Source organism: Onychostruthus taczanowskii, unplaced genomic scaffold (genome assembly GCF_017590055.1).
Source record: "Onychostruthus taczanowskii isolate IOZ18803 unplaced genomic scaffold, ASM1759005v1 scaffold121, whole genome shotgun sequence".
Lineage (NCBI taxonomy): Eukaryota > Metazoa > Chordata > Aves > Passeriformes > Passeridae > Onychostruthus > Onychostruthus taczanowskii.
The window spans coordinates 212,390-235,956 of NW_024498363.1; the positions used below are offsets into that span (position 1 = coordinate 212,390).

The window sequence follows — 23,567 nt, forward strand, 5'->3', positions numbered from 1 at the left end:
TCAGAGGAGCACAGTGGAAAACAAAACCTATTTATTAACAAATAACAAAAGAACCCTCCCCAACACAAGAAAAGAAAACCAGGCAGTGCTGTGGAGGGCACTGAGCTTCTCTCGTAGACTCCCGGGGTCCTGGACGTCCCAGGTCAGGTCCGGAGCCGGTCCAGTATCTTCGGGGGGAGGGGAAGAAAGAGGGAACGAAAGAAAAAGAAAAAAAAAACAGCGTAGAAAGCAGAAAGAGGCAAAAAAAGCAGCTAGCAGCCGAGGCAGGAGCAAGCAAGCAAGCAAGCCAGCCAAGCCAAGCAGCCAAAGGCAAAAGTCAAGGTGCCCGGTCACACTCACACCCCTCCCTCCCCGCCCCGCCGCGGCAAGACGGCCGGGGGAGGAAAAGGCGCAGCTGCCAGACACAACACACGATATTGGGATAAAGGCTGTCACCCCACGACACAACCCAACACAGGCACTTAGAAATCGCAGCTGCCAAACCCCAGGGCATACTGCAGCGACCCTCTCCAACAGAAGAGACTCTTCTCAAGAGCCACTCAGCCCCTTCAGTCAACCTGAACATAACAAGAACCACTTCTCTAACATTTGCAGACTATTCTGGAAGACACAGTGGAAATGCTTCAGGTGTTCAGGCCATTTCTCTCTTGGTAAAGAAGGAAATAGACAAAGTTATTTTGTTTGTTTTAATTGATCACTGGTTAAATTGTAATACATTCCAAAGCAAAATATTCTGTTCAAGGACATTGTACCAAACATTAAATCTACTTTTAAACAAGGCTTAATTTGACCATTTTACCTTATATACATATAGGTATAAGTTCCATTTCACTAGTAGCAAAATTACACAGTACATTGCATTTCCTGAAAGATGGCAAAACCAGGAACTGAGTGTCTGTTCTGTCCTTCCACACACTCCAGATCAGAAAAAAACACAGGTATTGAAAGTACAATCACAACTACAGGTAAATACAATAAGGACCTCAGAGCAAACCAAGACCTTATGAGAGATGACAATCACTTCTAGAAATCTACATCAAATATACAGTACATTCCACTAGAGTTTTGGGAATTCCCACAATGCCTCTTAATCCCCTTTTGGTAATAAAAGCTTCTATGACAACATGTATCCTTCATAAAAAGTACTGAATTTGTATTTTTGGAGCATATGTTGGAAGTTTAATGCAGTCTAAGCTGCAGTCCACAATAAGCTCACCCAAAGAGAGAGTAAGCAAGCATTGCAAGATTCATCAAGTTCAGAACCAGAGCTCAGCTCCTCATCATTGAGCTTCTGGGTGCAAGAGCTGCTCTGCACCAGCGACAGGCTCAAAGGGTGGGAAATTATACATTCCTTTTACAGCTTTCACAGGTCAATCACCTGCAAGTTCTTGACAGAAAACGTCAACTGAGTCATACAAGATTAATTTGAACTTATTTACAAAGCAGCCATTACATTGCAATTGTTAGACAATTAAGGACACAGCTGAGCAACAAGGTTTCCACATTTATGCTACTCCTGAAACAGCAGTGAGTGCAGCGGCCAGCAAGTATGCAAACACACTGCCACTGCTGGCAAAACTGCAGTCTGGCCTCGGGAAGTGGAATGGTGCACAGAACCCATCAGCCCCAAGGCCTGATGAGATTTCCGTTATGCTGAAACTCCGCTTTGGTTTGTGCAAAACATTGACCTTGTGCATTTAGCTTTCACAAACTAACTGTTGCTCTGTGCTTGGCAAGACAAAATGGGAGGAATTGTTCAGAATTACCAAGAACATGGAGGTAAACAAGCCATTTTTCATGAGCACTAGTTACCCTCAAAAGTACAACACCATGGACTCTGCCACTGTGCCAAGGAAATGTACTTCACCAGCACTTTTGGAGGTTTTCTGTTCTGTACTTGCTGAAGAAGCTACCACTGATTAGCAAAATAGCTGAACTCGACCCAATGCTGAGGACCTCTTCCTTCCAGACTTTATGTCTAACCAACCATGAACACTCTTTGCTGCTCCTAAGGAACTCTGACAGTACTAGGAAACACCAAAGGCATGCCTGAGGTTGAAGACACCAACTGATTTCCTCTGGTTAAAATACCTCACTTGTTTCTATTAGGCAGACTCCAGCCACAAACACTCTTAACACCAATTCTTCTTCACAGATCTCTGTTTTTAAAAGTTGTTTCGCTGGACTCTCCAGATCTAACAGCAATGTAACACAAGTAATCCATAATTAAAAAAAAACAAAAACTAGTGGAAACCTGCCCATGTATTTTTTAAACCTGCTTTATATAAACTTTGGCAGGGGCAAGCTAAGGACTTGGTACTCCAACCTGTTACAGTCAGTTAGCAGTGTTCTAAAAGGAATGAAAAGCAGGCTGCAAACCAGGTTCTCTCTACTAGTCTACACCTGTTTTTAGCAGAGGTAGGTAGCAATAGGTCAGTGAAGAGAGAATTAGAAAACAGTATTTTAGGTGTACTTTAGAGCCCTGGTGTTTTTCTCTACTCTTCCTTTAATCTATCTTGTGCTGTTTTCCTTTTATCTTGCACTAACCATCTCAGCCTACTTAGTTTTCTGAAGTGAGCCCTGGTAGTCTGCAAACAATATATGACATTAGTCAGGTGTTGTTACCAGACAGAGGAAGAACCAACATGGCCAGTAGGTACCATGACTTGCTGCAGGAGTCAAGGAGGTGCTTCATAAGAGAACCTCAAGTGCAAATCCTTGGAGCACACGCCATGCATGCAGAGTATCAACCTGCAGGCAACACCCAGTGATGTCACCTTCAAGCTTCACAGCCAGCAGAAGCAGATCTAAAGTTCAGCTTTCAACACTTCAAAACTTAACTGTGCAATGAACAACTAACATGAATGGAAAACAAACATTTTAAGAAAAGAGAGAATCCAGCCAAGTCTCTGATTAATAATTTTTTTCTGAGGCCTGCTAGAAAAGCTTTTCCGTTTGTGGACACTAAGAATAGAACTACAGTGAAAAATGTGTGTTATCATTTGAGAACTCCTAGTTCATACAGCAGACAGACAATTAACGACCAAGTACAAATCAAAAGGTTGAAAAGCCCTCATTCCCAGATTGTCTACCATTTATTATTACTGTTTTAAGATGAATTCATAAAACTGCTGGACTTTTTTCTTCCAAATTACCATCTCCTATAAAAGCAACAGTAAGACTCAATACACATGTATATGAAATATACTTTAACTTCCTTCTTCCCATCTTCTTGTACTTGATATATAACCTTACACTAAGAAACATCTTTGGTGGTCCTCATGCTGCTTTGTGTTGCACAGAAAACAAAACTTCCATTTATTATGTTTATATTCACCACTTGAACTTTTTTTAATTTCCAAATCACAATTTGCTTACAGAATCTTAATGAAATCCCCATTGTTTGCACATTCTTGTATGTAACACAGAGAAATGGCACAGTTAAAAAAATAAAACCAAAATCAAAACACCCTACCCAAAATAGTTTCATTGTCAAGATTTATCAGTTTACCAAGCCAAGCTTGTCCCAGATTCTTAGCAGCAAAATTCAATTATGTAGAAAGGAGTAGGACAGAGAAATGAACCAGTTTCCCCACAGAACCAGAGCTGTCTAAGCCATAAAATAAGCTGAGCAGCTCTGTCAACCCGGCTGAAGTTTCAGTAATTATGTAATGGCTCTTGGAAGAATCCATAGCCAAACTTCTTGAATTTCCATAATTTTTAAAAGAAAGAGCTAATTTCAAGAGATCTTCAGTTCCAGGTAAAATACTTGCACTCATGTTTTCCCTGCTAACTTAAAATCACATCTAAAGGTTCTTCTCTGATGTTTCAAGAAAATTTTGCAAGCAAGAGTAGAGAAATTTTAAAAAGCTTAATGTAGACATCATCCAGAAAACGCTACCAAATATACAAAGCAGAGGAAGATATTTGCCTCCCAAATCTCAGGTTTTAATTTTTTATACACATATTTCGAGAAAATAGCAATTAAAAATGTATGCCTTAAAATGAAGTTGCCTATACGTGCTGAATGAACATGGGTTTTTAAAGCAGTCCTTCCCTGTTCTAAGCAGCCCCCTTAGAAATGCTTTATCTCTCAGTTGGATATAGCACTACCATCAAAGTCATTATATATCTGTGTTTGTCTTTTTAAACCTATTCCTACACAGCATTTGCCCTAGAACTGTAAAAAGCTCTCCCACAAATCTATCCTACCAGCAGAAGCCTTCAATTTCCATGGTTGCAGAACACATACACAAAGAATTAATGAAGTATCCAAAGGAAAAAAGATTAACTCTTACTTTAAATCAGACAGCAAGTTACATACATTTATAAAGAAATCTACTGAGATTTAAGACTGCTTCAAAGCAGTAACTGATGTACAACAGCAGCTATGAATAATATATAACCTTCCTTATTCATAACTGATCCTAGCTTCACCTTAAAAAAAAAAAAAGAAAAATCACAGCAGCTAAATATATATGCAAATATACACAAACAAAACTTTTGATCAGAGGTTAATAAGTAACTGTGTTATATCAGAGCTAGAGACTAGACATAGCAAGTGCTCAGCAGTCTCTAACCCACCAGCTCTCGGGCTAGTGCAGCAGTGGAGAATCTCATCCAATGTACCTTTCAGGTGCATTAGAATCTCATGTTTCCTGTCCAGATGTTGCTCAGCTGAACAGTTACCTCTGCTAACAATACAGCTTCCCTCTCAGTTAAGCATGCAGAATGTATAAAAAAGGCAAGTGATCAAAATATCCCCTTGAATGCCCAGCTGTCTGTTTTCAGGAGACTGCTGCTGAAGATTTAATAGCTCAGCACTAATTTTCAACATTTTCAAACTTGATATGAAACTTGCATTTTGTTATCATACAGAGTATAACAGTCATTGGTCGTTTGCATCATCCACCCTAGCACTAGTGAAAAAGTGCCTTCTGAACAGGGATGAGAAAAACATGGCAAGTTTTGTTACCAAGCTGTGTCTCTACTCATCTTGCACTAAGCAGTGCATGGAAATAGGTGAGCAGAAATTCAACAGTATACCAAGACACACCATGTTTTCACATGCACTGATGCCATGAGTATCTCAAAAATACACAAGTGCAAACATGCAGCAAAATGTTTGTTAAAGCACTTTAAATGCTCACCAGATGACAATGAGTGATTTAATAATACTCAGACAAATCAAAGCACAGTAAAAGGTTTGTGCTTGCACTTCAAGTTTCAGAGTAAAATTGTTTCTATCAGAGTATTTGAAGTTCAATGAGAGGAACATTCCCCTGAATTTAGAAGCAAAAGACACCATTTAAAGAACGAGGAAAATAAGCACAGGTCAGACTACTGCAATAAATAAACAAAACACCAGGAACATGCAGACCTCAGAGTCAAAATTTCTTTTTAGATTCATGATATGTTAAAAAAAAAAAAAAAAAAAAATCAAGAACAACCCTGTCTGACTTTCCCACATGTGCTGTCTTTTTGGCTAAACAACTGTTATTCTACTGTAAAGAACACAGATATTACCAGAAAACATTATTTACAGAATGATTATCAGATTGATTATATAAAATACAGATGAAAATATACACCCTTAGGTTTGAGATAAGCCAAGCAAACTCACTGCTGCTAACTAAAGCACTTGGAAGAAGGCGACAGGCACCAAATATCAAAATTTAATCACAAAACTACTCGAAGTAGCAGACAAATTTGGGACGGTAGAGGTACAGCAAAGATAAATTAAGTTGGAATGATTTATAACTAATATGAGCCTATCACTTATTACTTAGCTTCATTCAAATTCTATTTTTCTTATACAAAACTGAAGAGAAACCCTTACTCCCAGACTGATTTCTTCAGCAGCATTTTTTCTTAATGCATCTATGTAATGCTTTGTACTCTACATCTTACAAAATACATCCCCACATTTAAGTGCATAACTAGAAACTGTGCTGAAATCGTGGAAAAGCGCTTCATAAATCTCAGGCGCAATAAAGTCATAACAATGATCAGCTCCAGTTTCTGGAAGCAGTTCTGTGAAAGTTGAAGTTTCAGAAAAGGGACTTTGATCCTTGGTTTTCAAACTCTGACCATGCATCATTCAATTCCATGAAGATCATTTTGGCATATTGCTCGTAGGGTTGTCCTGTGGCCTGGAAACAAAGAGAACACACCATAAGCACAAAAATATTAGAAATTAGGTCTTTAGAAAAGATCCCACCCCTTTTACATTTGCTGTCTTATTCAACAGCTATAAAGTGCTCTATGAATATAATTTTACAGACAGAGAACTCTTTCCAACCTTATCCAAAGCTTGCCATGAGTATTTTTTAAGAAATCCAAATCCTTGGTTTCCTTATGCTTTCAGTACAATTTATATGTAATCGAAATTCAAGCTTTCAGTACAATTTATAAGTAATTGAAATTTAGCTAAAAACAATTTTCAAAGCTGTTCTTTTCATAAATAGTTTCAGTTACTATTACTTACTAATCAAATTAAGTAATTTTTTAGAATTGCTTCCTGAAAGATCTCTCCTGAAAGAGCAGTGTACAAGGATAAAATCTGAGTCCTCTTTAAGACAACTTCTTTTGAATGAAATTTCCTGGAGGAAAATCTGTTGCTGGTTATGAATGATGCTAAGACTCAACATGACTGACACAGTCCTGTGTGTTTGTTTCCATACTCAAAGATGGTACACTCCTGATTCCCTGCCTGTTTCACAGCTACTCTGACTCTGGGCCAACACAATCCAGCCCTTGTGGTTAATAAACATCCAGTCCCAAAAGATGGTTCTCTCCAATAAAAAAGGAAGACCCAGAGCCCCCTCCAGTATCCTTCCCCTTCTCCTGCTGCTTAGCTTTTGCCACCAGCAGTACTTTATTGACACATAACAGGTAAGTAGCAGAATAAAAGAAAAAGGAAGACAAATATGCCTTAAACAGAGCTGTGTTCTGACACTGAAGCATTAGGGGCCTTACAGAAAACACCTAAAAAATCACAACAAAGGTAGAAGTCACATACCCAAGAACTCTGAAGGAGAGGAGGAACTAAAAAACCAAAAAATGTCATGTTTGTTATGGCCACAAGACAACATAGGATTTAGACTACTGCTCACTAAACCACCAGTAAAAGCAAACCTGAAAATTCAAACCAGGTATATCCAATGCTTCTCTTTCTATCTAATGCAAGAGCTCACAACAAGAAGCTACCTTGATACATTGGAATGCATAAAGGATTTTTAAACAGTCTGCTGCAATGTAATATTCATTACATATTTTTCATCTGATAACTTGTTTATTCTAGTAAGTTTACTTTTTTTAGTAAAAATGGTTTAGTAAATGAGGTTCAGCAGGTTTTTCCTACCAGTTTTGCTGTGGCCGCCTCAGAGTCTCCATACTAGTTCTAAAAGACTTGAAGTACTAGCTCACAGAAATGAAACAGATTCTACTAATCAGCATTAAATCTGCCATCTGACAGTCAGAACCCAACATGACTGACTTTGGTGCTCAGTACAACCCTCACGGGATCTTTCATTTGTTAACCCTTCTCTGTTGAATTCTGTGCTGTGTCAGGATGGCAAGAATAATTCTGTACCACCTGAATGCAGAAGGACACCACATTCAGAAGACAATGGAAGCACAGTGAAGAACATCTAGGGTGCTGATTGAGAAGCAAGGCATTTGCCAGTAACCAGTACCATATGGTAAAAGCAGTTTGTATTCCTCCTATAATAAAGAAGATCAGAGGAAAAAACTCACCTTATCAGGATGAACCACAAGCACTGCTTTCCTGTAGTACTTCTTTACTTGTTCAGGAGTTACTAAATCTGCCATGCTGACTGGTTTCCACTTATTTTCCCCTTCCCAAAGCACTGTATGTAGAGTGGATATTAATGCTCTGATATTTCTCTCCTTTCCTTCAATCCATTCAAGAATCTGGGAAAATCAGAATATACAGAACTGAATGCAGCACTGTAAGCATTCTCAGCCTCTAGAGACAAAATCCTCACTCTCTGCAAGACTATATGATCACGACTCAAGTGCAGCTGTCCTACTGCACTCACTCAGGGCACACATACAAATTATTACTTGATTTGTACAAAAGTGTAAATATATTTTAAAACTTCTATTGTACAAGCTTTGTACAAAAGATAATGTCTAGTAATAATTCATGTTTACTTAAGCAACATGTAGAGGTACGCAGACTAAAGTGCTCTTTGAGATCCCCAAAGTCAATTACAGTAATGTTGCTCAGACTTTAACAGCAATATACTCAAGCCATAACATAGGGATACAGTGTTTTCATTGAACTCTTACTATCACCAGTGAGGATGTTAACTAAATATCTGTACTTATTCCTGTTTGTGGTGATTTCTGTTAAAAGGTACCCACGCACTCTCTCTTCAGCAAGGACACTTTGTGAAAACAAATTTCAGCATTCCTTTAAAGTTCATTTACAAACTTTTCTGAAGCATCATAAAGACTAAAAAACTGGAAGTGTATTAATATGTGAAGTTATCAATGACTAACGGGTCAAAAAAATCTGAACAGCAAGCAAACACATCCCAAACTAGTTATAAATCCTGTCTCCAGAATTGTACCTTCTAGTAATTTCTTAGGACAGTAGCAGCAGTTATTAACCAGAAAATGAAAGTACATGATCACCCTGAAGACAGCTATACTCACAGGCATAATTTTTAAAGTGTATTTTTGTATTATCAGCTAAATCCATCTTTTCTAAACCATTAGCCTTTAGTTTCTCTGTTGGTCATTGTATCCTTCTGCTCTTTTATCAGCAGTTCTAAGCATAAGATCAGATTTTCACTTGACTCAAAATCACTGTTAAACAAACCTTGAGTTTCAAGGGGTCCATATCTTTAGACATCTCTTGTTTTCTCATCTCAGCAATTGTCTTTGGTCCCTTTTTATCAGATTTCGCTGAAAATCCTTGATTAGATAAGAGATCCTCAAAGTCATTTTCTGAAACTTTTGGTTTTTGACCTATGAAAAGAGAAAAAACATTAAATGAAAAGTTTCCCTGGAGAATGCATTATCAGGGGTAATATATTGCCCTTAGATACACCTGGATGGCATTTAACCCTACCATGATAAATATATCCTTCAGTGACGCCAAAAGCCACAAAACTAAAAAGGATAAAAATAAAAGGGATCTTTAACAAACTTTCAGTCCAGCAGACAGACAACCTAACATGCTAACCTGGGACTAAAAACTTGCATGTCCTCAATTTTAAAAAAATGGAGCAGATTTGAGGGAGCACACATCTACCCACAATTTTGGAAATGGCTCCATTTTTCCACTGTAAGTTAGTTTCAAATGCTATGCAGCAGTTTTTCAAGTAACCATATACTCTATAGTATAATTGAAAGCATGTGAAGTAGTCAACACCTAAGCATGTTGAAACTTATCCAGAATAATGAATGGATAAAATACCAACATGAATATTCATTACAGAACCAACAAATTTCAGAGAACTGTAGTATAACTGAACTCTGAAGAGGCTTCTGGATGTTGTCTAGTCTGATCCCCACTCAAAGCAGGGACAACCAGGTACATTTGTTAGGCACTTGTCCAGCTGTGGTGGAAGGGAGAGGAATTACAACAACCTGTTTCAGCATTTCATCATGCCAATTGATTTTTTTGCCTTGTTCCACAGACTCTCCTGTGCTGCAACCTATACTGACTGCCTCTGCATCCTGACACCTTTCTCCAGGTATGGACCAACAGAATAATTACAGCTTAAGGAAGTACCTGCTGCTCACTTACTGTCATGGATTGACTCTGGCACAGTGCCAGTGCCCCCATGAAAGGTATATTTCCCAAAATGGTTACTGTGAGATGTGGCCCCGGAACAGAACAAAGCAGGCTCTAACTTGGGAATGGAGGGAAAAAAACAACACTTTATTAATCTGCATAGACACAAAAGGAAAGGGAAAACCCCCCCCCACACACAACAATCCACAACAGAACACTTTCAACACACTCCTCCTCCTCCCCCCAGTCCTCTAACATTCAAATCCCCTCTAATATATTAATGCTCAATCCAATACCCTCCTTTCACACAAGCCCCCCACCACCACCAGTCCGTCAGGAGAGAGAAGCCTCCCTCTTGCACCATAGGCTTCCTCCGGAAACACAGTAGAACTTCTGTGCTTCCATGTCACACACGGCAGCTGCTCGAAGAGAAAATCTGCCATGGTGACCACCTTCCTTCCATGTCCAGTGCTCTCACCACTGTCCATGGATCCAAACTACTCCTTAGGTTCTTTTTAAGAATGCTTTTCACCCAGTTCCAAGAAGTGTCCGCCTCCCACCACTTGGGACGCCTGTCCCCCCCATTTCAGTCCCCTGGGGCCTGGGGCTCAGGAACAGAGATCCTTCGCTGAAGGCCGAGGGTTCACCACACCCTCCCCCTCAGTCTCTACTCCTTCGGCTTCTCCTCATGGCCTTATCCCTGACTGTGGTGCCAGCACATGACATCAAATTTCCAGCCTGCACAGTCTCTTTATCATTCTCTCCTGGGGGTGGGGGGCTGCCCAAACCATCCCAGGACTCCTCCACCCCTGCATCTTGCAGCGGCTCTGGCTTTCCCTCTCTCGGGCCGCATGGCCTCCCCCTCCCCCACCCAGACGCAGCTGGGCAGGGGAGAGATCAGATCCGCTCACCTGCCGGACTCCAAAGAGGAAGTCTCTCTGGGAATGCTCTGCTTTTAACCCCTGTGTGTTCTCAGAGGAGTATCCAAGTCCCCAGTGGCCACACCAGGTGCCAATTTCAAATCTGGCCACTGATTGGTTTGACCATAGCTTTCCCAGAACCTCACTTCCTGGTCAAACCATGACACTTACTTATAAGTCAGTTTAAGGGAAGCATAATCCTAATACCAATACACCAGAAAACAGAATTTTTCAAGAAAGTTCCTACAGAAGAGGCCAAGCCTAACCCTAGAACTCCAGGTTTGCCTACTCAGTTGGAACGTGTTAAAAGACTGTATGATTCTACCTGGTCTTGTCCCCACATCTCTTTCAAAAACAAGAATTTTGAGTAATTTTAACCTCAGTCTTTCTCAAGACAATCTACTCTTCTTCAGCTAGGAAAAACAGTGTATCCCTTTATCTTTGTATCACAAACAGGCTAACATGAAGCAACATTATCAACCATCTCTCCCCAGATGGATCAAATTTACCTTTCTAAACTCACTGATAAAAAACCAGTTCCCATGTGGGTGAGTAATTATAGCCTTGAGACTTTATGCTCAAACTCACATTTACCTGTGCTATCATCAGTTCATCTGTTATGTACTGGGATAGCTTTGGAAAGGCAGAATACCAGATTTGGATACCAAGTGTTTTTCTGTTTTCTACTAGACACAACTTAAACGTAAATAAAAATATGAAGGTAGAAGAGCTTCTGCAGGTAACAGCCCACCCAACTAACTTCACATGGGACAATATAAGTAATACACATTCAAAAAACTTACCAAAGCTTGGGGCTCTGACTCCTCTTTCTTTTCGTCCCCCAATAACACTGAAGTTTACTGTGTAGTTGGGCTTAGCTGCTGTGCTGGACTTAGTTTGGGACTGCCATGAAGTACTTGGTGGTTTGGAGGATTTCTGCCACTGATTTCCTAGCTTCTGAGATGGAGCAGTCTTCTGACTAAATCCACTACCCAAGAGTCCACCAGTGGATGAACCTAACAAATAAATACTAACTTAGTTGTTCCGTTCAATGCCTGCCACGTATTTAATACAAGTAAGACAGTTTGCTCTTAACATATAACCACATAGCTCACAGTGTAACAGGAAGCATGAGTAAAATGAAGTTGAGCCTTTTTAAGAAGTAACTTGGATAGCAGGAGCTGGAGGCTTTACTGAAAGTCTTCTCTTACAACTCAAGGTTTCAAATGTCCGTTTTAGCAAAAACATGCACCCTTATCTGAAGGGTCAGGCACATGTCAGGCTAGGAGATAATATGGCTGTGACAGTAGTTCTGCCTCCCACTTCTGCTAATATGCAGTGCATAATAAATAACTAATTACAAAAAAATGGTAACAGACTGAGAAGATTTTCAAAGTCTCTAGTGATTCCTTGCACTATTGTTTAAGGAAGATGAGAACATTATTCTATAGCAGCATTCACAGGGAATATACTCCACATGAGTAAGAAAAGCACTGCAGCCTGCAGGAGATACTGTAATCACCCTCCTTTGGCACAGGCCAAGCCTCTCTGGGTATACACAGCAATGCAAACTTGATTTGCTCTTTCAAAAATGGCTCCTCACACTTCAGCTCTCCTGATGCTTTTCTCCTATTTTTTTTCTCCTTTTGAAGTGGCTGCTCATACCTCTAACTTGCACAAGAGGATGTCTCCCCAGGGCCATGTACCATACACCATACTATATCTTGAAATATCACACCTGATAAAACCCAGTATTGCAATACAACACCCAGTAAAATCTAGGAATGCACTGTTTTTTCATGAAATCACTCAACTGCAGTCAACTCAGTTTTTTTTCAAGTCAGTGACAACTCGTGAAATTTACAGAAAAAAAATTTTTCAGTATGCAGGGTTATTTGCTCGGACTAGTAACAAATTATCTCTTTCACCTATTCTTTCCAAGCATTCTAAATTCATTATTGAATTTTTCTAGGCCAACAAATTCTTCCTGTAGGACAAGTCAATGCCTCACTGTTCACAAAAACTTTTCAACACCACACTCCTACTTTCTGATAGAAGACCATTCCTAAAGAAGAGTGTGATAACACCAACCAGCACAGAACACTATTGGTATCCTACCAGTATGCTAATACACCAGCATTCACTACTTTTAGCTGCTATTTCTTTTGGATTTATATAGCATTTATATTTAAGCAGTTTGCACTCTCATAAATTTTCTTCCAGAACAGCATCTTGTATGTGGAAGCCAAAAGACTCTTATGAAAAATACAAAATAGTGTGGTATTCCAGCTATATTCCAAAACTGAATTCCAGTTCTTGTGATGCCTTGAAAATTCCAGTTCTTGTGATGCCTGAGAACATTAACTAGGACAGTGACATCTGGCTGCTTCTTAATGCAATCATTTTCCCCATTGAAAGCTAACTGAAAGAGTAATGAATTGACCCTGCTAAAATTAGTTTCATTTCTTTAATCTGATTTAGTGTGGGCTATACCTATATCTTCAAGTCAAGAATAAACTGACTTTTTTTACTGTCACACTATCTGTGAAGTTAACAACCTATGTTAACCTGAATTATTACACTAGAAAATCTTTGAACATTTTTTACTGCAAAGCAGCCTCACTGGTACTGCTTCAACAGCAGAATTTTGCAGCACTTATGCCCAAGCAACATCAAGAAGTCAAACACTGCATGCTACCCAGTGTTTCTACAACAATTCCACTCAATTCAATGCACAGTACTAACTGCCAAGGCAACAGGGTAAAACCTCCTTCAGCTCCAAGCTAAGGGAAAAAGCAGGTTTGCTCAATTCAGCAACACTAGGCTGCTCTGAATCATTCCACGTACTCTGGGCAGCTGGTCACATTTGTTATGGCAGTGTGGGCTCTGAAATGCAAGGACTTCAGCTCTTTTGTGATTGCTACAAGATTAAATTCCCGAGTTTCAGGCCAATAAAACACCCTGGAGCAAGAGTTACTCTGCAATGTGTCTTATCTTCCAGAACTCCTTGTGCCCTTCACTGCAAACTGACAGATACTCATAATGCTTTTGGTACTGGTGTGCAATGTATAGCCCTTGATCTGTGCTTATCTTACTAACACGGTAGATGTGAGTAGCAGAGCTATGAAAGTCTGCTGAATTCAAAGGAAAGTACTGAATTAACCGTTACTTTGGAACTAAAAAAAAATTTAACTAATTCAATCCTCCTTTCATTTTAAATCCTTCAAGAACAGTATTAATCAATGTTAGGTAAGAAACCTCATGCTCAGTTACTGAATCAGCAGCTCCTGGTTTCTCTTACCTTCTCAACTCAATTCTCAAGCATTAATTATTTTTACTCTTCTTATATCACAGCTGTAGTTATATTCTGAAATATTATTCTGGATATTTAAAAAAATATCTGGAAGATTCAATCTTTTCTTGATACTCACCAGGTCTCAGCAAATACGTCAAGCTAGATGTTGACAATTAAAAGGAAACACTTCCCTTTATAGGCTGTCAGTAACATTTATTGGTATGAGAAACAAATTAAACAGCAGAGGCAGTAAATATAGTCTATCAAAAGTAAGATCTTACCTGGAAGACCAGATCCCAGATTGGCAAGATCAGCAAAAGGATCAAAGTTCTGAGCTTTCGCCTGGCTAAAAGACAAACCTGAAGACACACTGGACTGGCTTCCGGTGGTAAAAGCTTGGCCTGTATAATAAGAAGACACATCACATACCTAATCTGCTTGGAAATTGAGAGAAAGAATAAAAGTAGTATCTGCACAGCACTTCATGCAAACCTCCCCAGTATTCTACTTCACAACATCTTCTCCCATTAGAGGAATCACCATTACTATAGAGAATTGAAACAATTTAATTCATGTGTCTTGAACTTTAATCTGAAAAACTACACAAGTACTTTACTAAAAGAGCATTTAAGAAGCAAAGCAAAAATGCATGAAGACATGTTCAACAGTTTCAGGTGATTAAACTGACCCAGTCTGGAGCAGTCCTCTAATGGAAAAATTTAATTTCATAATACCTTCACAAACAGGCTTCAGCTGTGGTGATGCTACATTGCTGGTTGTTGAGGAATCTGCCCAAGAATCCCATCCACTTAAGAGATCTGGGTGGCTTGTAGATGATGATATTTTAGGTGGCTCTGGTGTCAAATTGCCTAGAAGAAAAAATAAATGTTTTCACGTTTAAGAAAACCATTATAATAGTACATAATTTGCCAATACCAATAGAATGTGTATCACATTGTCAGCTACACAGCTTGCTTAAATCTCTCGGTAACCGTTGCGCAGTCTTAAACAGACTCAAAAGGGTTGTACCACTGGAATTCCTCCCTTTCTATTTTAAAGCATCTCACGCACTTCATAGATAAGGAATTTTCATGCACAGGCAATGCTGTGAATTTAAGAGTTTAGGTCTCCCAATCCAAAGGACTAGCTCAGGTACAGATCTAGGGCATGATGCTGTTTCTGACAACACAGCTGGTAAGTGGAAAGCAGCAGTGCTCCATGAATGGTGCTCTTTATCAGTCAGCAGTCTGGGTGTTACACAGGTGAAGACAGGTCACTTCAAAATGCAGGTTTGCCTAACCCAGGCTACTTGTGACAAAGGAGCCTCTTGCCCAACTAATACACTCTCTGAGGTGTAATACACAAATGAATGCACACAAGTGAAGAGCAGGATACAGGAAGAGTGATTTTTTAGTGGGAAAAGGTTAAGAATCTCTAGCTGCATGGATAATAACCACTTTTCTATAGACCATGACGTCGAAATGAAATTGTCATATTTAAAAGCACGCAAGGGTGCTCCACTAACTCCTGGAAAATGTCATATCCCATCTAAAGGTATTATAACTGCCATCCCTGACACTTTCAAATGATTCCCCACTTATCACTCACACAAACTATGAGGTGAGCCATCCTCATCAGAATGAGATATGCTATGTACAGAACACTCAAAACTGCATATCAGCTCTGAGCATTCTCCTTGAGCAGAGCTTGTGGAGACTCACAGTGAAGGAGGATAGCTTTTGAATGTAACCACTACTTTAATACTGTAACAACACTCAGTGCTACAGGGAGTGGGGATATTTCAGTAATTTAGTGGTGGTCTAAGACATTTCACAGACATAGGGTTAACTGAGCCATCCTTACAAAAGCAGTAACATTCTGAGGCTTTCAAAGTCTCAACTACATCACAGCCTTTCACTTGTCTCAGTATCTCAGCTTTATATTCTAAATATTAATATCAAATTCTCTTCATTAAGGAAATAATTAGAAGCACATTAAATACCCCTATAGTATCTCAATCTACTAAGACCATTTATAATTAGATCTTACAGCTGCAAAGTGAGCACATCAAATACTGTGCAATAAATATCTGCTGAAGCCTGTATTTCAGCAGTATTCTCTGCTGCATGTGACGGAAAACATCAGAATAAAATGCAAGAAGTACCCACCATTTCCAGCCCTTTCTCCAGACCCAAGCTTCATCTCCCTGCCTCTGAAACCATGGGAAAAACAATACATATTGGTCTCAGTACTCAGGACCCCAGCTATCTGCTAAACTGCAGTGTCTCTGGCTATAAATCAATATCGCAAAAATGGAAGCAATTAAGATCATGAACATGAAGATCCAAACCTGGCTGTCTCAAGTTTTTTAATATGCATATTGATAATCCTTAGCCATACATCAATGAACCACTGGAGGTCATGGCAAAGAACGTTGTTCTTTACTAGCACTGTACAAACCAAGCTAACATGTAAGAATCAGTTGGTGGTAATCAGATCACACTTTCCAGCTTCCCAAAATAAGAGACCCACATTTTACTACACACAACTTCACATAAGGTTTTCTTTATTTAACTTGTCGTGTCTACAGGAAATCCTTTAATCACAGACAACAGGATTTTCTGTGAACCAAGAGGCTGGTTTAGTATGATGCAAGGTTTCTTTAACCTTATCTAAAGCCTGTCTGAGAACTCAAGTTCACAGAAACTAACTTCTCCTCAGGAGGAAGCTACACTGATCACTCAGGTTTCTTTTGATCACCTTCCAAATCTCCTGCTGTCTTAGAGGTAAGTATATCTTGACTCAACCTGCATTAAAAATGATCTACTACTTAAAAAACACAGAAGAAAATTAAGTTACCTTGTTAATACACAGCTGTTTAGCAGCAACAGCACAACATTATCCTTTTACAGGACAGCATGCCTTAAAAGATCAGATATTGTGTAAATATCTTTCATTTTAAAACTCCTATGATTTTCAATTTTAAGCCAACATCTGTGAATACAAGGTTAAAGCTCTACATCTTGAACTTGTATTCACTGAAACTTCTTTTCTCCGGGTATCTACAGCAGTTTAGTAACCCTGTACTAACAAACAAAGCTTATCTATCATAAAATTTGATTCTAGACAAAACTGCTCTAACAGTAGAGTCATCAGATTTCATTACTGCAGCTTATTTTGAATGGTCACTGCCATTACTACTAATTTATTTTTCGTTTAAATTTTTTTTCTCTCTTTAATGACCTTATGTTTGCACTATCTTCTGCTCACTTAACACAGTTGTTCTGAATATGTCATTTGAGAACATGTTCTTATTTTTCCTTTCTTCTCCAGTTACTAGTGATGCTGTCCTTTCATGACTCAAAAATTCACATTAAGAACAACATAACTATCAATATGCCTTACTTACTTGATAAAATTGATACCTGTAACTGATAGAATGCTAAAGGCTCAAATACATACACCATTTCAGCTAAACAAACATATAAGCTCTCATTTGAAAAATAAATATAAAGGAGTATGATATGTCACCCTAGTTCTTCCACTTCCAAACTGTTTTTAAAGACTGCATAGCAATAGAGAAATATTAGGAAATCAATGTAAAACACTAGGCTGAAGAGAAAATGGGTACACTTTAAGTATCTTTTCCTATGTTGACAGAAAGCTCCTGAAACTACATTAAAATAGCAGGCATCCTAATACAAGGGTGCAAGCTATCAAGTAAAACCAGAAGGACTAAGCACAAAACAATAAGCATTGAAGTCAGATGTAAAAACATTCCTTTTTTTTCTCTACTTGTTCAAATGTTATTAACAGCTGACTATTGATGGTGATCTCCTTAAGGCTGCAGATAAACATTTACTGAACAGAAATCCATATTTTATTTTCCCCACTTTAACTTAATACATAAAAGGTTTTTCTGTGTCCTCTCTGACATGAGGGTTCTGGTACTATTAAACTTGGAGAAAAGAACTGGGAACATTCTTATAAATGTGTAAAAATACATAATGTGAAGAAAGAAAAAAAAGACTGAGACAGACTCTACTCCATGTTGGCCACTGAAAGGACAACAGGCAATAGGGCACAAACTTAAACACATGGAACTCCATTAAAAATTACTTTCTTTCCTCTAAGATCTCCCCAAACCTGGCATAGGTGGCCCAGCTGTAGAGTCTATAGCACTGGAAATGCTAAAAACCAGAAAGGAAACGGTCTTGAACAGCCCACTCTACGCAACCCTGCTTTAAGCATATCAGGTATAGAATCTCCTCTTGAGAGGTCCTGCCCCTCCAGTAAGTTAGACTTTGGCTGAGATCATAAAATGTGCTGAATTACAAGGGAACTACAAGGATCACAGAGTCCAGCTTCTGGGTCTGCACAGGACAGCCCCAAGAATCACATAATGTGCCTGAGAGGGTTTTCTAAACACTTCTGGAACTCTTGTCAGGCTGGTGCTGTGACCACTTCCCACTGTTCCAGTGCCCAACCAGCCTCTGAGAAAAAAAAACTTTTCCTGATACCCAACCTAAACCTCCGATAATACAACTACAGGCCATTCCCTGTGGTCCCATCACTGGTCACCACAGAGATCAGATCAATGTAGGCCCCTTCTCTTCCCCTCTCAAGGAATTTGATGACTGCAGTGAGGTCTCCCCTCCATCTCCTCTTCTCCAGGAGAACAGACCAAGTGACCTCAGCTGCCCCTCATACAGTTTCCATTTAAGGGAGAATTCCTTCTTTACCACACTCATGGCCCTTCTTTGGACAGTCTCTAATAGCTTAATGTCTATTTTCATACTTTGGCACCCAAAACTGCCCCCAGCACTTGAGGTGAGGCAGTCCCAGCACAGAGCAGAGTGGGACAATCCCCTCTTTTGCCTGGCTGGTGTTGCTGTGCCTGATGCACCCCAAGACAGAGCTGGCACTGCTCAGTCATTCAGGCTGCCATCGACCAGGACCCTCAGGTCCCTTTCCATGGTGGTCCTCCCAGCATCTCATTCCCCAAGTCTGTCTGCATCCAGGTTGCCCCATTCCAGATGCAGAATCTGGAGGAGATAATGCTCCACAGACAAGTATTGATCAAATCTTCTATTAAGCAAAATATTTATGTTTGGTAACCTCACACAGGGAGAGCAATAGCGGCATAAAGCTGGCAACTATACAAGTACACAACTGAAACATATGGCTCTTACAGGACGGAACAAAAACATTGCAAAGGAGGCAGCAAATGGAATCTTTCCAGCAGAATCAACCACAGCTGGAATATAATGATTAATAATATAGAGCGAGCAATCAGCTGGGTAGCCTTTTATTTCAAAGAGGAAGCCCTTTTCTCACTCAGACAAATAATGTATTTTTTTCTGCTGAGTTTATCTGTAGCTAACACTCAGACTGCATCATTCAGATGCAGAGTCAACTGGAGAAACTGCTAAACAAAGAGGGGCAAGTCAAAGGTGCATACAATAAGCCCTGGGAAGAAATCACTCTGGATTCAGGAAAAGGTGCATGATACCACCATTCCTAGCTACCTGTATGTTGTAAGTAGGCGTCTGCATGAGAAGGGGCCTGGGCTTCTCTATTGGACACAGCCAGCTCCAGCAGACTCACCACAAGCCACAGCTGAGCCTCCCAAACAAGATGTCTTTGGGAAAACATGTTTCCCCTAAAAATGCTGCACAGCAGCTGTAAGAGAAGGGACAGATATGACAGAAACAGCTCTGCAGACATTAAGGTAGGTATGGAAGGAAGGGGAGGAGGTGCTTCAGATGCCAGAGCAGAGATTGCCCTGCAACACGTGTAAAAGACCACAGTAGAACAAATATTCACACTGCAGCCTGTGGAGGACCCTACACAGGTGGACATGTCCTCGATGAAACCACAGCCCACCGAGAGCAGCCGACACAGCAGCAGGTCCCTGGCAGGACCTGGAGCGCCTGGGAAAACCACATCCCTACAGCAGTCTCTTCCTAAAGGACTGCACCCTACACAGACCTGTATTCTTAAAACATTGTATCCTGTGGGAAGCACTTATACAGAAAGAGGGGACTGAGAGAGCAGCAGAGAAGAGCCTTCACAGACTGATAACAACTCAAATCCCTATGGAGAGAGCTCACACTTTTCTTTGAAAGTCAGATTTTAAAAAGCTTAAACACGAGTGCTCTACCACTCCACCATTTCTGCAAATGCCTGTTCCTCCTAAAAGAATGATGGGAAGACTGAACATATCACAAAGATTTTTGCTTAAAGATTAACAGATTTTAAAATAAATGCATGAGGAAAAGGCTTCGCCAAGAATATATCAGAGAAATGAAACAAATAAGATTAGAGTATTACATAATGTACTTTGTAAGTATATTAGCAGAATACATTCAGGTCAGAAAGGTGCAAGCTAGCCTCAGCCTGCACTTCGAGAACTGGCTATATTACAACTTGACTTGCTCATTTGTCTTCCAAGGTTTCCAGAAAATCTTTAAAATCTGAATATAGTCAACATAGCACACTATCATCTATAAAATAAGTTTCCAGATGTTTGGGGATCCTCAGTTATTAGATCATTGAGAGGAAACTCCAGATCCTAACATATTATCATTAATAATAGCATGACATTTTATAGGAAATACTTGCTTCTTGGTGCATTTGCATCTGTACTTCCAGAGTACAAAGCTAATTAAAACAGCAATCACAACAAGTGGATCTATTAAGTAACTAATCCACTAAGCTGAAAGACAAATGCATAAAAGAGAAGAAACTGTTGAGAAACAGAACACCAGAATCACACTTACCTAAATTTAAGAAATCTGAGCTGGAAGAAGGTGGAAGTGAACTTTGTGTGGAAGGAACTGTATTAGCTGTAGATGTTGAGGTTGGATTAAGGAAGTCCCCGAAGAGGTCTGGACCAGAGAGGGCTTGATTCTCTGAGCTTGATGACATTGTGAATGGGTCAAATGGATCAGCTAAAAAAGAAGCAGAAAACAAAATTATCTCATTAAAAATTGTAGAATAAATGAAGTTGAAAAATACTCCTCTTAGGGCACAGACAAGAAACAAAGCTCATGCTAGTAACTGCAGCAGCCTTCTGTGAATTTTGTGTGGCAAAGAGTAAACACCTATTCCTTCCTCTAGACGAACGAACTTTCACATGGTACAGAAAGGGTCTAAGCTATATATAATATGAACAGCTATGTCTTCTAAAAAAAGCAGCAAGACTGCATACAATTCAACAACATTAATTTCATCCATTTAAGACACATCTAAAGTTTGCGTGACCATCTGACACACAGAAGAACTACATTTGTTAAATACTCTATAATGCCAAATCTGCAACAGATTTGGAGAAAATGGACTATTATACTATTAAAAAGAATATGAAGTAAAATGTTTATACTACCATTCAGACTTGAAGGCATTGGTGATTCTGGGGCAGAAAACACGTCAACCCAAGAATGAAAACCAATAGAAGTAAGACTTCAGCAGGTCTCTAGTGATCCCAATGAAGAAAAAACTAACTGGAAGAGTATTTATAGTCAGCATGGAGCAACACGTGACAGTCAGCTGGAATCAGAGCTTCGGATATTCCTGTTCCTGCTGCCCTCTAGGGTCAAAACCCCTCAAGAGCCCAGGGAGTCCTGCCAGATTCACTCAGAAGCTGAAGAGAAGGAATAATCCTGCTGTAATACCCCAGCACATCCTCAGGTAATGACCACACTGTACAGGACTCAAAGACATTTCAAGCAAATTTACTATAGCATCACACATAAACAAAACTTCAAGTTTGTTGTGCAAAGCCAAAATACAAGTGGCCAAATATTCTCACTTCTGCAAGTATCTCTCTTAATACAAGTCATTGAAATACACTAAATGAGAATGACTACAAGAATGAGATACATACATGACTACTGATCAGATATTTCATGCAATAGACATGGCTAAACAAAGATATTGTAATGAAGGTTTCCCTTTACAGAATTCTACCTATGTAAAAATGGTAAATTACAATTATTCTTCCCTGACCACAGTAACAAAGTTCAATAGTGATTTGCTTCAAAATAAGAAAACATCTCAAACCATCTAAACACTCTGTAAAAACTACTTCTAGTTGTCTACAGATGAAAGCTTTTAGTACCTATGAATTATCTTTGTGCAAATAAACAAAACTTTGTAGTGGCTTCCCAGCTTATGCAAGTAATATTCCCAGAAATCTTACTATTAACTTTAGGCAGAGAATTGTGACTCCCAAAAAGTGACAGAGAGATGAGTATTCACTGGTAAGACGAACAGAATCTCTGAACTAAAACACCTTGCTTAAATACCAAATAGACAGCACTATGTAGCATTCTCTTTAAGGATACTAACTTGCCAACAACATCAGTAAAACCAGCACGAAAACATCTTTTAGCAATATCATTATCCTGGTTTGAACAATAATCTACAGGATTTCCAGTTGCTCAGCAGTCTTATGTGATTAACACTGGAGGTTAAAAATCCCACACAGACATTTGACCTAAGCAGCACAGCTCTACACATCTAATGCCATTGCTTTAAGTAAAGTTCAAGTTATGACAAGTCTATGCCTTAACAAGGAAAGTTATGGATTTAGAAAAGGATCCAGCATGCAACATTCATATGGGAAAGTTAAAATTCCTTAAGATACTGAATTCCTTTGAAATTCAAATTTGATACTTTTCTATTTACCAGACTTTAAAGTTAACAGGATACTGGCAACATAACAGAATATCTGGGTAATGTACAGGAACTTCTTCATGCAGAAGTAACACTTATTCCATTCATAGTCTTGCTACAGACTGACATATCTTCACCATTCACCCTCTTGAAACATGGTACTTATTTTCTAAGCACAAGGCAAGCAGCTGTTTTCATGTGTTGCCCAGCTGACAAGTACTAATTTACATACCTGAAGACACAGCTGCTGCTGAAGATGAACCCTGAGTAGCAGCTGGACGCTGACTGCTGAAAAAGAAATCTGTTCCTTGTCCAAGAAGATCTCCAGTGGGCTCACTTGAAACCTGTGACACACTGCTCACAAACAGATTGTTCAATAAGTCAGCATTACTTGATGAAGAGTTTATTTCTGAGATAGGTTGTTTCTGTTCTGCTGAAATATCAGAGTCTAGTCCCAGCAAGTCTACATTTTCTTCAGGGATAGATTTTTGTAATGGCGCAGATGGAGTTTCAAAACTGGCTTCAAAAAGCAACTCTCCCTCTGGAGTAGAGTCTTTCTCACCAACAATTACTGCACTTCCTTCATCTGGAAATGTGGGGAACTCTTCATCTGAAGGATCACTCTCTTCCCTGTCATCAGACAGCTGAACACAATCATTTTTAGATGAACTGTCCTCTATTCCACTTTCTGGAGTTTTTCCTTCTTGAATAGAAAAAAAAAAAAATTTAAATAACCAGCATTATTCTTCTGACTAGGGTAAGAGAAACTTTCATGGTGACATCATATGAAGTTAATTCCTAACTAACCAAAACTTATACAAGAACTGATGAAAAAGGAACTACATGCTGCCTGCCACCTCTTTGGGCAGGGCAGAAAAAGCAGCAGCTGACTACCGTATTT

The 23,567-nt window shown here is 39.4% G+C and overlaps 1 protein-coding gene across 3 annotated transcripts in view; it reads right to left on the reverse strand.

Annotated features, from left to right (window-relative positions):
* Positions 1 to 672: 672 nt before the first annotated feature.
* The window catches only part of GAK (cyclin G associated kinase), a 67,958-nt gene continuing 45,063 nt past the window's right edge, over positions 673 to 23,567 (reverse strand). The window contains exons 21-28 of one of the 3 annotated variants that reach the window (XM_041395901.1): positions 22,899 to 23,366; positions 20,770 to 20,940; positions 14,722 to 14,856; positions 14,269 to 14,388; positions 11,496 to 11,708; positions 8,852 to 9,000; positions 7,759 to 7,935; positions 673 to 6,152 (exon numbers count right to left, since the gene is read on the reverse strand). In XM_041395901.1, the coding sequence (XP_041251835.1) occupies positions 6,051 to 6,152; positions 7,759 to 7,935; positions 8,852 to 9,000; positions 11,496 to 11,708; positions 14,269 to 14,388; positions 14,722 to 14,856; positions 20,770 to 20,940; positions 22,899 to 23,366 (1,535 nt within the window). In that variant the 3' untranslated portion in view covers positions 673 to 6,050. Of the gene's footprint in view, positions 6,153 to 7,758; positions 7,936 to 8,851; positions 9,001 to 11,495; positions 11,709 to 14,268; positions 14,389 to 14,721; positions 14,857 to 20,769; positions 20,941 to 22,898; positions 23,370 to 23,567 lie in introns of all 3 variants that reach the window. The other 2 variants (XM_041395900.1, XM_041395902.1) reach the window with 2 other exon arrangements.